Source organism: Rhinichthys klamathensis, unplaced genomic scaffold, assembly GCF_029890125.1.
Source record: "Rhinichthys klamathensis goyatoka isolate OS25496 unplaced genomic scaffold, OSU_Roscu_1.1 h1tg000197l_1, whole genome shotgun sequence".
Taxonomy (NCBI): Eukaryota; Metazoa; Chordata; class Actinopteri; order Cypriniformes; family Leuciscidae; genus Rhinichthys; species Rhinichthys klamathensis.
The window spans coordinates 1,216,223-1,230,415 of NW_026606723.1; the positions used below are offsets into that span (position 1 = coordinate 1,216,223).

Genomic DNA, 14,193 nt, shown 5'->3' on the forward strand with positions numbered 1-14,193 from the left:
TATGATGATGAAGGCTGGAACTGGAATCTGGTGCTGGAATCTGTTGATTTGTATATTTGGTGTAAGTGAATTGTGGAACATTCCAAATGGACACATACATGTACCGGTAATCTTGCAGTTATTAATAAATGATTGATTACATCATATTTGCTTCTATCCCAATATTGTAAAGTTCATGTTTGTCTTCAAATTAACTTTTATATAACGAAATCTGTTGCGTGAGTCTTTAAACGTGAAGGTACTTGCACAGAAATCCTTTTTATGACGAGCAAGACTTTGGCTTGAGGTATCTGGAGTAGTCATACCCGTTGTTATTTCAGATTAAAAATTATGTTTCGCGTTGTTTTTGTACCCTAAACAGCAACCACTAAACTTGAACAACAGCGAAAGGTCAAACAAACACCTGTAGCAAGACTGACCAATCAAATGCAAGAACTCGTCTCCGTGGAAACGGTGAACGCTAAAACAGGAAAGACCAAAGCAGCGCTACGGAAATCCAGGTGGTTTAGCACATTAATCATCGTTTTGTTTCACTTCTCTATGTGAGTATGCTGTGAATAGAGTATTAAGAATGAATAAAGTCGTGATGTACTGTTTGCTGGATTACAGTATATTTTAAGAGCATGTTGTTTCCTTACTGCGAATACAGTTAGTATTAGCCTAACGTTACTCATAGACTAAACTGTAACGTTACTAAAGCTGAATTTATTGTATTATAATAGAATTGTATATTATTATAATTACAATGTATGCAGTTTTTATGAGGTCATATTCAGAGACTATACGGAATATTTGTAGTTTATATGGACTACACACACACACAGTCCATTATGCATCAACTACACTCATAAATAAAGGTTCCAACGGGGTCAGCTCTGCGATAGAAGAACCTTTATTTTTTTTAAGAGTGCACCCACATAAGTAAGCCTAAAAATCAGTTTGTCACCTTCAGATCAGATAGGTGTAGGATGGCAGGTACATCAAGGCATGACCGAGAGATGGCAATTAATGCCAAGAAGCAGCTGACAGATTGCTCAGACCCCATTGAACGACTAAGGCTGCAGTGTTTGGCACGAGGGTCTGCAGGCATCAAGGGACTTGGCAGGTACAGTGTGCACGAGGTGTGTTTCTTCATATAGACTGAAGTGCAGATATCTGACTACAGTTTGATGTTCTCAGGACTTTTAGGATCATGGATGATGACAATAGTCGCACACTGGACATGAAGGAGTTCCTGAAAGGCCTGAGTGACTACGGTGTGCTCATCGAGAAAGAGGACGCTATAAAACTTTTCCAGCACTTTGACAGGGACGGCAGTGGATATATTGACTTTGATGAGTTTCTTTTGTCTCTGAGGGTAAACGCATTGAACGATGATGTGTTTTTAGTTGACCGGTGCAATGGCAGTTGTGCTTATTATTTTCATTCTTGTGATTGCAGCCAGCCATGTCTAACGCCAGAAAGGAGGTGGTGTTACAGGCATTCAAAAAGTTGGATAAGACCGGAGATGGTTTGATTACAATAGAGGATCTGAGAGGTGTATACAATGTCAAACATCACCCCAAATATCAAAACGGTGAGTGGACCGAAGACCAAGTATTCCGCAAATTCTTGGACAGTTTTGACTCTCCGGATGACAAGGATGGGAAGGTATGAAGATGCTGAAAATACAGTTGTCTCATCTAAAATGTACAGTATCCAGCATAGTAATGTATTAATATTTAACAGACCAATCTTTTAGAATAAAATTGCTTTGTCTTTTGTTTTAAGCACCACCCAGTTCAATCGGTGGCACCATAAGAAGTCATTTCTGCAGTGTTTTATTTGATCATGCTATATGTCTCCATACATCAGGTCACAAAAGAGGAGTTTTTGAACTACTACTCCGGCGTGAGCGCATCCATTGACACAGATATCTACTTTATAGTAATGATGAAAAATGCATGGAAGCTTGACTAAACTTCTGAGGCATCTATTTTAGGGTAAAGAACAAAGATGGTCAACCTTAAGCAAAAACATGTCTTGATCCTGTCAAACATGTTCATTGCAGACAAAAGTCTGGATATATATGAGATGTATGAGACGTTGATACATTTTTAGCAATAGTTATTCTAACTCTAATTGATGGAGTGTGTAGCTTTTCATTTCTTAAACAACCATGTAGGAAGACACACCATGGCCATATTCCAGGATGACAAAGCCAAGATTCATCAGGCTCATATTGTGAAAGAATGGCTGGGAGGGAGCATGAAGAATCATTTTCACACATGAATTGGCACCTTTGACTCCAGACCTTAAATTCATTGAAAGTCTTTGGGTGTCAGGGTTGTGGATGAGGGATGAAGCGAGGACTCAATTGCAGGGAAAACGGGCTTTATTAATAATAAAAAATAAAACAAAATACAAACAAAAACTACCCCGAGGGGAAAAGCAAGACGGACTTGGACTTGGACTTGAACTCACAGCAGGGAAACACACGGTGTACATACAACGACGAACCAGCACAGGACTGAAAACACAAGGGGTGCTTCTCAATATCCCTCCTCGTCTCCACATGAACACGCAGCCAATGAGAACTCATAAGCTCATGTTCACACAAAACATGACAACATGAAAGCACGAAATAGACTAAACAGAAGTGACACAACCCTGACATTGGGATGTGTGGAGTGCTTGACTCTTGCATCGTCAATACAAGATCTTGACCAAAAATTGATGCACCTATTGATGGAAATAAATGTTGTGATGTTATTTCCATCCAGAGGTGCATAATTTGTTGGTCAAGATCTTGTATGACTCATAAATCTTGGCTTTGTCATCCTGGAATATGGCCATGATGTGTCTTCCTACATGATTGCTTAAAGGGATACTCCACCGTTTTTTCATATTAAACTATGTTATTCCCTTAACTAAGATGAGTTGATACATACCTCTCTCGTCTCAGTGTGTGCACTCAAACGCTCTGGCGCACGAGACACTTTGGGCCTGTCTCAATACCTCCCCTTCCCCTAGATTTTTGCCCTAACCCTCGTTTTTTGCGCGTTCTCGTGTAGGGGTAGGGTGTCCCAAAACTTTAGGGAGCAAGGGGGAGTGCTATTCTTCCCTTAAAGGAGAACTCCGGTCAATTTTAACATTGAGCTCATTTTTTTGTACATTTGGAGTGCTGTCAGTACAGACAAAAACGACAAAAATCGGTGTTGCCTACACCGTGTTATCCTCTTTTTAAAATTCGCACCCTGTTGACTTCAATGGGGCAAGTTCTAAACCTGCTTTTAGCCTCTTAACATCCTTAATGTGTCATTACAAGTGCACAGCCATGTAAATGGTGTTATTAAGAGTGACCACGGTCAATCTGACTGCAGTAGATCTGAAAGATATTAATAAAAATGATGTTAATTCAGCCAGCTCACATACCTGTATTTACTTCCTGGTTTCGTTCGAAGTCCACAGTAGTCGATTGTCGAGTTCGCGCGCTGCGCGCGCGATCATTGGTAAGTAATATAACTAACGATCACGCGCGCGAACTCGACAATCGACTACTGTGGACTTCGAACGAAACCAGGAAGTAAATACAGGTATGTGAGCTGGCTGAATAAACATCATTTTTATTAATATCTTTCACATCTACTGCAGTCAGATTGACCGTGGTCACTCTTAATAACACCACTCACATGGCTGTGCACTTGTAATGACAAATCAAGGATGTTAAGAGGCTAAAAGCAGGTTTAGAACTTGCCCCATTGAAGTCAACAGGGTGCGAATTTTAAAAAGAGGATAACACGGTGTAGGCAACACTGATTTTTGTCGTTTTTGTCTGTACTGACAGCACTCCAAATGTACAAAAAAATGAGCTCAATGTTAAAATTGACCGGAGTTCTCCTTTAAAATCAACCCTCAAAACATAGTGAGGTCCGATGCAGGCTTAAAACGAAGTGGGAGATGAAATTACCCAGGATACCTTGCGAACTCAGTGAGCCGGCCAAATTTTTCAAACAAGATGGCGGACACCGCTGGGAAGGAACAATTGAATTAAGTATATTTTCGCAAATAAGCATGTTAACACTTCGAAATATGTTGGAATATGTTAGTTTGATGCACATCCAATGGACTGTTGAGTTTTGAACACTAATGTTTCAAAATATTTCACGAAGCTATCTGACGATGTTCATGATATCTGCCGAGTGCTTCGAGAGAGTCTGCCCATCAAATATACATCTGATCTGGGTAGTTAATCTAATTTTATTTTCGATTTTGGCTTCCAAGGATTATAAAATGATGATAAATTAGGTAAAACTATTAAAAACTAGCCTCGTTCGTCTAGCGCATCATCTTTCCCTTCACAGCGAGCTGTCATCTCAAAAGAGCCATTAAAAGCACAATGATCCGCGCAAGAGACGTTGCCACTGTTCCCATAGCGGCGCGCACTCGGAAACCGACTGCAACTATACAAGCAAGCCATACTTTGGGTTTCGTGTGCGTCTAAATGATCAAATACACAAAAATATGGCAAAATGACTGAATGAAAATAGTAGTAGGCTACTACTGGTAGACATGTCGACACTGCACGTGACGTAGGTGAGCACGTTTGCTATGCTAATTTGCATATAGTGGTGTCCCATTTCATAGGGAAAGATCTTCACCCCCACTTCCCTCGTTGAGGGGACTTTACTGTCGAGGGCACTCAAAACAAGTGGAAATTTTAAGGGGGGAGAAATGGGACAGGGCCTTTGATAGCACTTAACTTAGCCCAGTTCATTCATTAGGATCCAAGCAGAGAAGCGACCAAACACCTCCACGTTTTCCCTATTAACAGTTAACTAATACAGTTACACGAGTAGTGTAACTCGACCAAGAATGGTGACAAAAATAAAACGTTGCGCTTTTCTAAGCGTGTAAAGTGGATAACTATAATGTATGGCGGAATACCACAGCAAGTGCTTGGGAGCACTTCGACTCTGCGCAGTAATATCATCACTCGTGAAAAGTCCTCTCCCCCCTCTCACTCTCCGGAGTGATGATATTACTGCGCCGAGTCCATAGATATATATGCGCCGAGTCGAAGTGCTCCCAAGCACTTGCTGTGGTATTCCGGCATACATTATAGTTATCCACTTTACACGCTTAGAAAAGCGCAACGTTTTATTTTGTGTCACCATTCTTGGTCGAGTTACACTACTCGTGTAACTGTATTTAAATAGGGAAAACATGGAGGTGTTTGGTTGCTTCTCTGCTTGGATCCTAATGAATGAACTGGGCTAAGTTAAGTGCTATCAAAGTGTCTCGCGCGCCAGAGCTATTGAGTGCACGCACTGAGACGAGAGAGGTATGTATCAACTCGTCTTAGTTAAGGGAATAACATAGTTTAATATGAACAAACGGTGGAGTATCCCTTTAAGAAATGAAAAGCTACACACTCCACATATACTGTATATATTGAACCAGAGGTTAAAAGCAACAGGCACAGTTTTGACAGGGTCGAGTCTAAAATAAGGTGGCAAGTTTACCTTTGGTGTCTTAAAATTATTAACTTTGGGGTTTTGGGAATCTACCTCTTGTAATCAAAGAAATCAACCAATTTCTAATCACACAGAGTGTGTTTCACTACAGACAAGCAGCTGCACTAATGCATGTATTGTTTTGTTCCAGAATCAGCCACACACTATCTAACAAATGCAGGTGGTGTGGTATTGTTGCAAGACTTTGTGTCTTGTGATTGTGTGCATCCTCTTTATTTGGCTAATGAAAGCTGCCTTTGCACCTGCTTGATCCCATGTGAGAAACACTCAAAAACTCAAATACAAATTAAGTCTGTTATTAATTCACTTCGAAATTTCTCGCTATCTTTCCAGGTTGGGGTTATCCTTCTGGGTGTAGTTTGGGTCTATGTAAGGGCTACCAGTTTGTTTAATCACATTATTTCTTCTTTTCCATCTACAGGTGACAAAAGATGAATTCTGGAACTATTACAGTGGAGTCAGTGCTTCTATCGATAGTGATGTGTATTTTATTTTAATGATGAAGAATGCATGGAAGTTATGAAGGGTTATACTTGTAAACCAATTGATAATGCTTGTGAAATCAAAGCAAGTTAGGGTTAATAAATCTGACACAAATTTGTAGGATATTAACAATAAATCTGGAAAATGAAATAATGGAAGTACTGTAAAAGCTTGAATTATGTGTAAAATGTGTGAGCTTGTGTTACTGGTAAGTTAATTGTTTTGTTTTTTTAGAGTAAAACACCTTGTTGCATCATAACTAAAACCAGTGTGGTATATGGTGATATATGGAAGTCTTGTGAGTCTTCAGATTTAGTTATGCATGTTCTGGCAAATGCTATTTTACAAAAAGTGTCTCATTTAATAAATGTTTAATTATAAAAGTTCCTTGAGATGATTTGCATGAAATGTGAAAATATATTCTATGGTTATGTGGACTGTTGGTTTGTTATGGTGCTTTTAAAAATTTCTATCAGAACTAAAATGAACAACTTTATAGAACAAATCTAGCAACTTTGTAAAATATCAATGGAATATTTCATATAATTTTTATACATTCCTTTATTACACATCTGTTTAAGACTGTATATTTATATATATATATATATAAAATGAAAAATGCATTACAAAATTAGCATTACGAGCAGATGCTTTTTTTTATATACACAGAACATATTTCTTCTCATTATTATAAATAAATCCTCTGATCAGTGAAAAAGTGCCCTTTGAACTGAATGTATTACTTTTAAGTGAGGTTAACAGAGGATAAAAATCTCTCAGCTCAGGTATATACTGTATATACGGATGAAAATATCCATGGATAAAGAGAACACTGAGGCTAGCAGCAGTTACATGAGGTCGGAGTATATGTGTGATGAGTTCAGAAATGTGGATTTATATGATTCACACTTAATGCCTGTGTTTCTGAAACATTCAGAAGGAATTGGCTACCACCATGGAGACCACAGCTGTGCGTGATGCTTGGTTGAAAATGAAACCTGTGGATGACTGCTACGATATGTACAAACATGGTTAGCCCAGAGCTACAAACCGGACACGTCTAGTGACGTGTAAAAGCGCCTCGTTATACATAACAGGCTTCTCGGCTTTTAAATGCATCACATACAATGTTAGTTAACCTTTTATCATGTACGCAGAATAACTTCCTCTACCAAGGGTCTGTAAAATAACCAGTAAACTAGAATTGTTCATTGTGTTTTGAAGAGGCTGGACATAGTGACATAGGCTTCGTCTTTGCATTCTCGTTGAGGGGCCGTTTCACCCTGATGGACACTGTTTTCTCTTCCTTTTGACAAATCTGATTCATCTAATAATCTAATTTTCAGGTGGGACTGCTTTCTTGGAAGCCGTTCATCATTCATGTCCATTTCACTCAAAGATGTATTTAAGGAACTGGTTTGGCTATAGCAGCATTCATCCAGACCGTCCTCAAACTCCAGAGCAGATGGTTTTTCATCAACGTAATCCACACAGTGTATGAAGACGTCGCTGAATATCTCAGGACTGAAAGTGAAAGGAAGACCCTGAAAATTTCAAAACATTCTGCATGAGGACATTGAGGGACATTCTTGTTGTTTAATCTCGCAGAACGTCAAGTGAAGCAATAATACACACAAACTGAATTACCTCTCTTGCCCTGTGCATTTGTGCAAGAGTTGCCTTCGGGTGCGGGATGTTTGGTGTGATGTAGTCTTTTATACTGGGTGAGAATTTCAGTCTTTTATACTTTGGTACAGTTAAAAAACAACAATAAAATACATTTATAAAATAAAAAAAACCACTCACTGCGTTCTCCATAGCAAGGCCCCCAAACTGATGATGAGCACCAGAAAGACAGAGAAGCCGATGGTGATGTGAAGTGATGATAGTGAAGTACTGTTTGCTTTGATAGTAAATGTAGAACGTGTGTCATAATTTACATCATCACAATTAATCAGACAGGATGAATAACAATTAAAATGTGTTTTTCCACATTTTCTCAATCCCAATTAAAGCTATTTGATTCTTCGCCTAGACGCCTACCCAATAATGTGCGTAAAAAGCCCAACAAGGGTTCTTTGCTCCTTCAGATTAAGTCCTCCTAGGTGTTTATCATACTTAAAATAGTATACAGCATTCATTCATAACCCTATTGGCCTATTTCACATGTAACCTCTCATATAACTGACATTTAATCAATGATCCACTCACTTTTTATAGTGAAATTGGCAGTTGAACTCCACTCACTCCAGTCGCCGTCAAAATAGTTGATAGGTTTTGCTCTAACACGTGTATAGTAAACACCATCTCCACCAAATCTGTCCCTGTGGATATTTAAGCTCTTATATTCAATAGACTGCATGATGGGCTGTAAAGAAAGAAAGGGTGTTGTTTATTTGTTAAATGAACTCAAAATGATTCCATCTTAATTTTTAAGAAAGGTCAAGTGAACAAACAAATTGTTGGGAAAAACACCTTGTTTGCAAGTTTGTCCCCCCAGATTTCCACTTGAAAGTCAGGATTGGTAACATATTCATGGCTGTGTTCAAACAAAATGGAAACTTCCTCTGTGTCTTCCGTGTAAGTGGCAAGCTTTATTCTAGGAGCTGGGATTTTGACTGCAAGGACAAAGACAGATTAGATAGATAGATAGATAGATAGATAGATAGATAGATAGATAGATAGATAGATAGATAGATAGATAGATAGATAGATAGATAGATAGATAGATAGATAGATAGATAGATAGATAGATAGATAGATAGATAGATAGATAGATAGATAGATAGACAGACAGACAGACAGACAGACAGACAGACAGACAGACTTGCCAATTTTTCTCAGCTCGATGTCTTTTACAATAACCCCTTCTCCTGTGTGTACTTTGAGCTTGTAATTAATGAGTAGCGTCAAATTCTCAAAAGTAAAGTCTTGTGGTCCTGGAGTAGCATTTGTACAAGTTTTTATTTCCATTTCTTTGCTAAACGGGAAAAGAAAAACATGTAATTTCTAGTTCATCATCAGAGCTTAGAGCAAACATTGATTCACATTACATTAAAACACACTTTATAGTAAAAAAAGCGTTTTTTAAATATTCAGTTTCTGACCTATATTCCACACCCATTTATAGTAAATATGTCTAATGAAATACCAGAGTGTCGCAAATTTGACCTCCTCATTGGGTTCATCATTTAGCGAACAGGTGAGGTTACTCTGTTTGAAGGTCAAAGTGGATGTGCAGGTCACTTCTTTCTCAGGCCAGTCTAAAATGAATCGAGAGGAGAAAAACATAAACCAACGTTTTTCTAGCCACCCTTGTTAGTGTGCTTCAATGAAAACTACCGGTACCTTAAATAAACGTTTCACATATGAATTTTCCCCCAAAGACATATCATTATAAATCTCTACACAATCTAGCTACATTTACAGTTATAAAGCTGGAGCACTTGGCGGTGATTTGACTGAAGACTAAACCGCTTATAATAATCGCTCCCATTCAGAACCAGTGTTGGGTGTAATGCATTACTATAATTATCTGTAATTTAATTACTTAGAATACTTAGACTATAGAAGAATTCTAAATAAAACAATAATAGATTTAACAGTGATTTTAACATAAAAATTGTACCAAATGATAAAATGTAATAATTAGTGGTAACTAGTAGCAAGTAATTCATTACTTCTTTTTTTTAGAGTAACTTACCCAAAAATGATCAGAACATATAAAAAAAAAAGTGAAAGTAATAATAATCTCAGAATTTTCAGTTTATACATTCTCAGTTTCTTATTTACAATCTCAAATCACTTACCATCATCTCCACTCTCAGACAGAATTAAAGGACAGAAAACAACAAACAGCATTCGTAAAACACCCGCCATCTCTGATCCAGCAGTACAGACATAGATCACTCAAGAGACACGTATTCATTACTCACACACATTTACTGATAACTGACAGCTCACAGTTCGACTCTCAGTGGTACTTTCAGATGAGAGAGGAAGAGAGAGAGACAGAGTCGTAGAGAGACAGAGAGTGAGTGAGAGAGAGAGAGAGAGAGAGAGAGAGAGAGAGAGAGAGAGAGAGAGAGAGAGAGAGAGAGAGAGAGAGAGAGAGAGAGAGAGAGAGAGAGAGAGAGAGAGAGAGAGAGAGAGAGAGAGAGAGAGAGAGAGAGAGAGAGAGAGAGAGAGTGGGAGAACAGGATATCTCTCACATGTGACTGAAAGAGACATGTAGAGAGCATTACATGTGTTGGGAGTGGAACTGCTCTGAAAATAATAAACAGAAAATGTCACAGAAATGTCCAATGTTTCAAGTAACTTAAATATCAAAGACATTAAAATTGATATTTGAAAATTGTATCAACTGGTCCTATAGCGGGGGAAAAAAAAATGCATGCATTTTTTGGTTGTGGTTCGGCTCTGCATAACTGTGTGGATGAATATGGTTATCCTACAACTCATATAACTTATGAGATATATAACCTGTTTCGATGGAAAGGATATCAAGCTGACTAGCGTAATTCCACTACAACATACCATAGTAAAATGACCCTTCACAATAATGCCATGATGAACTCTGTTAAGAGAGCTATATGGCAATTTACAAACCTATCTATGCCACTCCCTCCCACACCATACACGTGTCAAAGTAGCTGGAGCAACTTTTCCCTATTGCACGGGCATGTGTGCGGTATGAGTGAGGTATGTACGTAATTTCCCACCATCCCACTAGGATTAAAATATAAACACTTACCATAGGCTTACCATAGTAAATCAGGGTAAAACAAAAACACGTTTTGGAAGAAGGATTGATGAAGTCTTTCGATGTTGTTTATATGTGGTGTTTTTAATATGCTTAATATGGACAAACCATGTGCAAATTCATAAGGCAACACCATTGCTGAGCATGTTCTCCTTAAAACTGCAGTGAAAAAAGACAGTCTCATAAACACAACGTGAGATCATCAACGAGTGGATCTCTAAGCTGGTGAGTGAGTGGAGGCGGGGCTAATTTGCATATTCATACATTCAAGGTATTTTAAGGCATGAAGAGTTTTTTTCAAGGAAAAAACGTTTAAATGTGTAATTTTTGTGATCAAAGATGAGTTTTAAAGGATACAATTATTGACACCATTGTAATATACGTCACAGCTGTTATGTAGAAGTTAAGTTTTGGATCTTGCAGGAGAACAGTCAGCACTTTATTTAGGTCAGACAATGGCAGACCAAAGCAGGTTGTGGTTTTGACTGAAACAAAACTATGTTGCAAACATTTTTGTAGTTGGAATGAATTTGATGCCTGAAAAAAGGAGATCTAGTAAATATCTGCTTACTTCCTTGTTACAAAATGACATGCAAGAGAAGAGTGGAACAGCAACAAAACACTGTAATATTTATTTAGCAGATATCAGGGATTACATTTTATTTAGTTTAATGAATGAAAAAGTCATTGTTTTTTATAATAATAATAATTATTATTATTTTAAATATTTGAAGTAACTTTACAAAAATATCAAGATAAAAAAATTAATAAAAATAATATATATATATATATACTATATATCAACAAAGACTGTTTTGCTAAATTATCAGGCATTGCTTACAGATTATTTGCAAGAAGTGCAGCTAAATATCAAATGAAAAAGTCCTCTCTCAGCATGTACCTTTAATCTGAAAAACAAAAACAAGTGGTAACCTATTACAACCCACTTCCTGTTTATGTAAAAATGAGGCCAGCACATCATCAATCTGAGCTGCTACCTGTCCTGTAAACAAAGTGAACAAGTCACAGACAAGACTGGATTAATGTCTAATAAATCAAACAGACTTTCAATATTAAAGGTCATCTAAATGAATCATGCCATAAAACTACTGTAGACTGTACTTTATTTTAGAAACATTATGACAATTTGAAGGCTGCTGACATTTGCATGACCTAATGAATGATTTCACTGATGACATGAATTAAAACTCTTGAGGATACACAACAATATTTAATCCTTTTCCTAGTGTTGTCTATATAAGTGTTACTGTTGTGGAGAGATTGTGGTTACTCAGCTGTATATCTGCATATTTCCTGTATCTACAGAGTACATTGATTCATTTTGTTGTGATACATTAAGAATTTCCATGTAGAAAAAAAAAGAAAAAGATTTGATCCAAGGACTTGCAAAGCTTAAAAATGTGCAAACCTGTGCAACAATCGCAGTACTGCATGAGCAATACTAGATCTTCACAGTATGCCTCTACATGTGTTTCTATCTGGCAAACACTGGCAATAAGCAGAGAAAGGTCTTTACAACCGATCATAGCTGATAATTTGGTTTTTGACCCGTCGAGTAACCGCATAAATGGATGTGGTGCGGCAACCTTGATAATCCTAAAAGAAATCAGCATGCTGTCTTGAATCTGGCAGAAAACTTGTGCTTTCTTGGGTTATCAACATGGTAATCTGATCTGCTCGTCTTAACAATGACAAAGGTCATTTGTCGCCAGTTTAGGCCTACTTCAGTGCAAACACTGAAAGATATAATACAAAGGGCACTTATTGTCACTTTTGGTTAAATTGACATAGAAACATTCTAATTTAACTATAGGTGTTTGAAACCAACATACAACAAAACTGAACTTTTGAACTTAATGTTACTGACATTTAGTCATTGGACAACTATCTCTGTAAATCAGAAGTTAGATAGATGGCAAGAAGTTGTGCAAAGACAGAAAAGTCCCGTGTTGTGAAGAGATTTTGAGGCACACAGAGTAGGATTGTGCAGCATCAGTGGGAGGACGGTTTCAGGGTTGCTAGTGTTAAGTACTCTCGAATGCGTCCGTGGGCGACTACTGCGGTTAACGCGCCGTAGCTCAGCGATAATCATGTGAGCACAAGAAAACAAGGTGGGGAAAGGGGAGAAAGCATGCGTGTTTTAGCTCAGTCATTTGTGTTTTTCACAGAAACAGTGCAACATCTTTTCCTTTGGTCGGTGCCAATAACCAGAGAGGTTGTTAAGTCACCACGTGGCTGAAGGGCATCATTGGAGCAGCATAACGTGGTGCGCAGAGATGCGACAAGCACTTTGAGTTGCATTGTAAGAGCCCCTTCCCCCTCCCCCTCCCCCTCCCCTCTGAAACCACACTCTATCGCTGTAGGCCCCTATCGCACAAAAACATCTCACAACAACAGCCTCGGTGGTTTCTCTGCATACAGTTGTTGTCTGTATTCTACGCTCAAGGCTTATTTACCGTAGGGTGCTATTTTTTAATGTGTCTCTGTACTCTTCTCCCTCATCTTTTGGGTTGAGGTCGGGATCTTTAAGCTTCTACACACTGTGACGCGAGCAGGTGGTACAGAGGGAGGAGATAAGCTTTCTGTAAGAGAAAGTCATTTTATGGATACAGTTTTTACTGACTACTGCAGATCTTTGTATAAAACATGACGCGCTGAACAACTGCATGTTTTTTTGTTTGTTTGTTTTTTTGCAAGATGTTTTATCCACCAAATTTGTTTTTTGAAAAATGTAAAGTTGTTTCCATGCGAAATACCATCAGGAGCTTGCATTGTCAAAATGTGATGACTTCCTGTGAAAACATTACCACAAACAGATTGAGCAGACAAGTCAAATGATCAAGCTGTCGTGTCTTGCCATCCTACAACCGTTACCACAAGGCTCATATGTCTGGGAAAAAGCGCACAGCCACATTCACAAGACCCCATCGAGGAAGTTAAAAGCAGTGAGAGAGACTGAAAAAGAGATAAACAGATCAAAAGATTAAACGAATGGATCTTAAAGACATTCAAAAGTGGTCAACACAGACAAAATATTGACTTCCTTTTTAATTCATAATCCTGACACTTAAAAAGTATGCATTTGGCATATTAAATACATATTTGGACATTATAAAATGCTGTTCATACAGCGTTTGAGCCATCCTAAAATTAAGCACAAGTTTGCACAATATCGCTTTTGGACAGTTCAATACACAAGACCTTAAAGTCATCCTGAAATCAAAATGTAATATTGCAGAATTTATTATAAATTATTTATCCATGCACATCATTATTATTTTTATTCATGTGCCCTCGTAATCTTTAATCAAAATAACTTCCCCTCCCTCAACTATCCAATCAATTTCAGATTGACAAAATCAATCCCGCCCTAAATTTTTTTTCCCTCAGATATACCCAACATAAAGGAAT

General features: G+C 37.9%; 2 protein-coding genes across 4 annotated transcripts; one reads left to right on the forward strand and one right to left on the reverse strand.

The window, feature by feature from the left end:
* The first annotated feature begins 425 nt into the window (after nucleotides 1-425).
* Nucleotides 426-6,372, forward strand: capslb (calcyphosine-like b). Of its 3 annotated transcripts, none has more exons than XM_056262991.1 (6): nucleotides 427-542; nucleotides 953-1,105; nucleotides 1,180-1,357; nucleotides 1,441-1,650; nucleotides 1,855-1,982; nucleotides 5,938-6,372. In XM_056262991.1, exons 1-5 carry the CDS (start codon nucleotides 427-429, stop codon nucleotides 1,957-1,959), a joined length of 762 nt encoding a protein of 253 aa, XP_056118966.1. In that variant the 3' UTR covers nucleotides 1,960-1,982; nucleotides 5,938-6,372. The 3 variants fall into 3 exon arrangements, with proteins under 3 accessions (XP_056118967.1, XP_056118966.1, XP_056118968.1); XM_056262993.1 differs by having other exon boundaries at nucleotides 452-542; nucleotides 958-1,105; XM_056262992.1 differs by lacking the exon at nucleotides 1,855-1,982 and having other exon boundaries at nucleotides 426-542.
* A 311-nt stretch (nucleotides 6,373-6,683) lies between these two features.
* Nucleotides 6,684-10,038, reverse strand: il7r (interleukin 7 receptor). Its single transcript, XM_056262994.1, has 8 exons — nucleotides 9,809-10,038; nucleotides 9,151-9,262; nucleotides 8,831-8,979; nucleotides 8,475-8,617; nucleotides 8,211-8,367; nucleotides 7,806-7,902; nucleotides 7,647-7,719; nucleotides 6,684-7,543 (listed from the first exon to the last, which is right to left on the reverse strand). The coding sequence occupies exons 1-8, from the start codon at nucleotides 9,876-9,878 to the stop codon at nucleotides 7,208-7,210; spliced, it is 1,137 nt and encodes a 378-aa protein (XP_056118969.1). The 5' UTR covers nucleotides 9,879-10,038; the 3' UTR covers nucleotides 6,684-7,207.
* Between the last annotated feature and the right edge of the window lie 4,155 nt (nucleotides 10,039-14,193).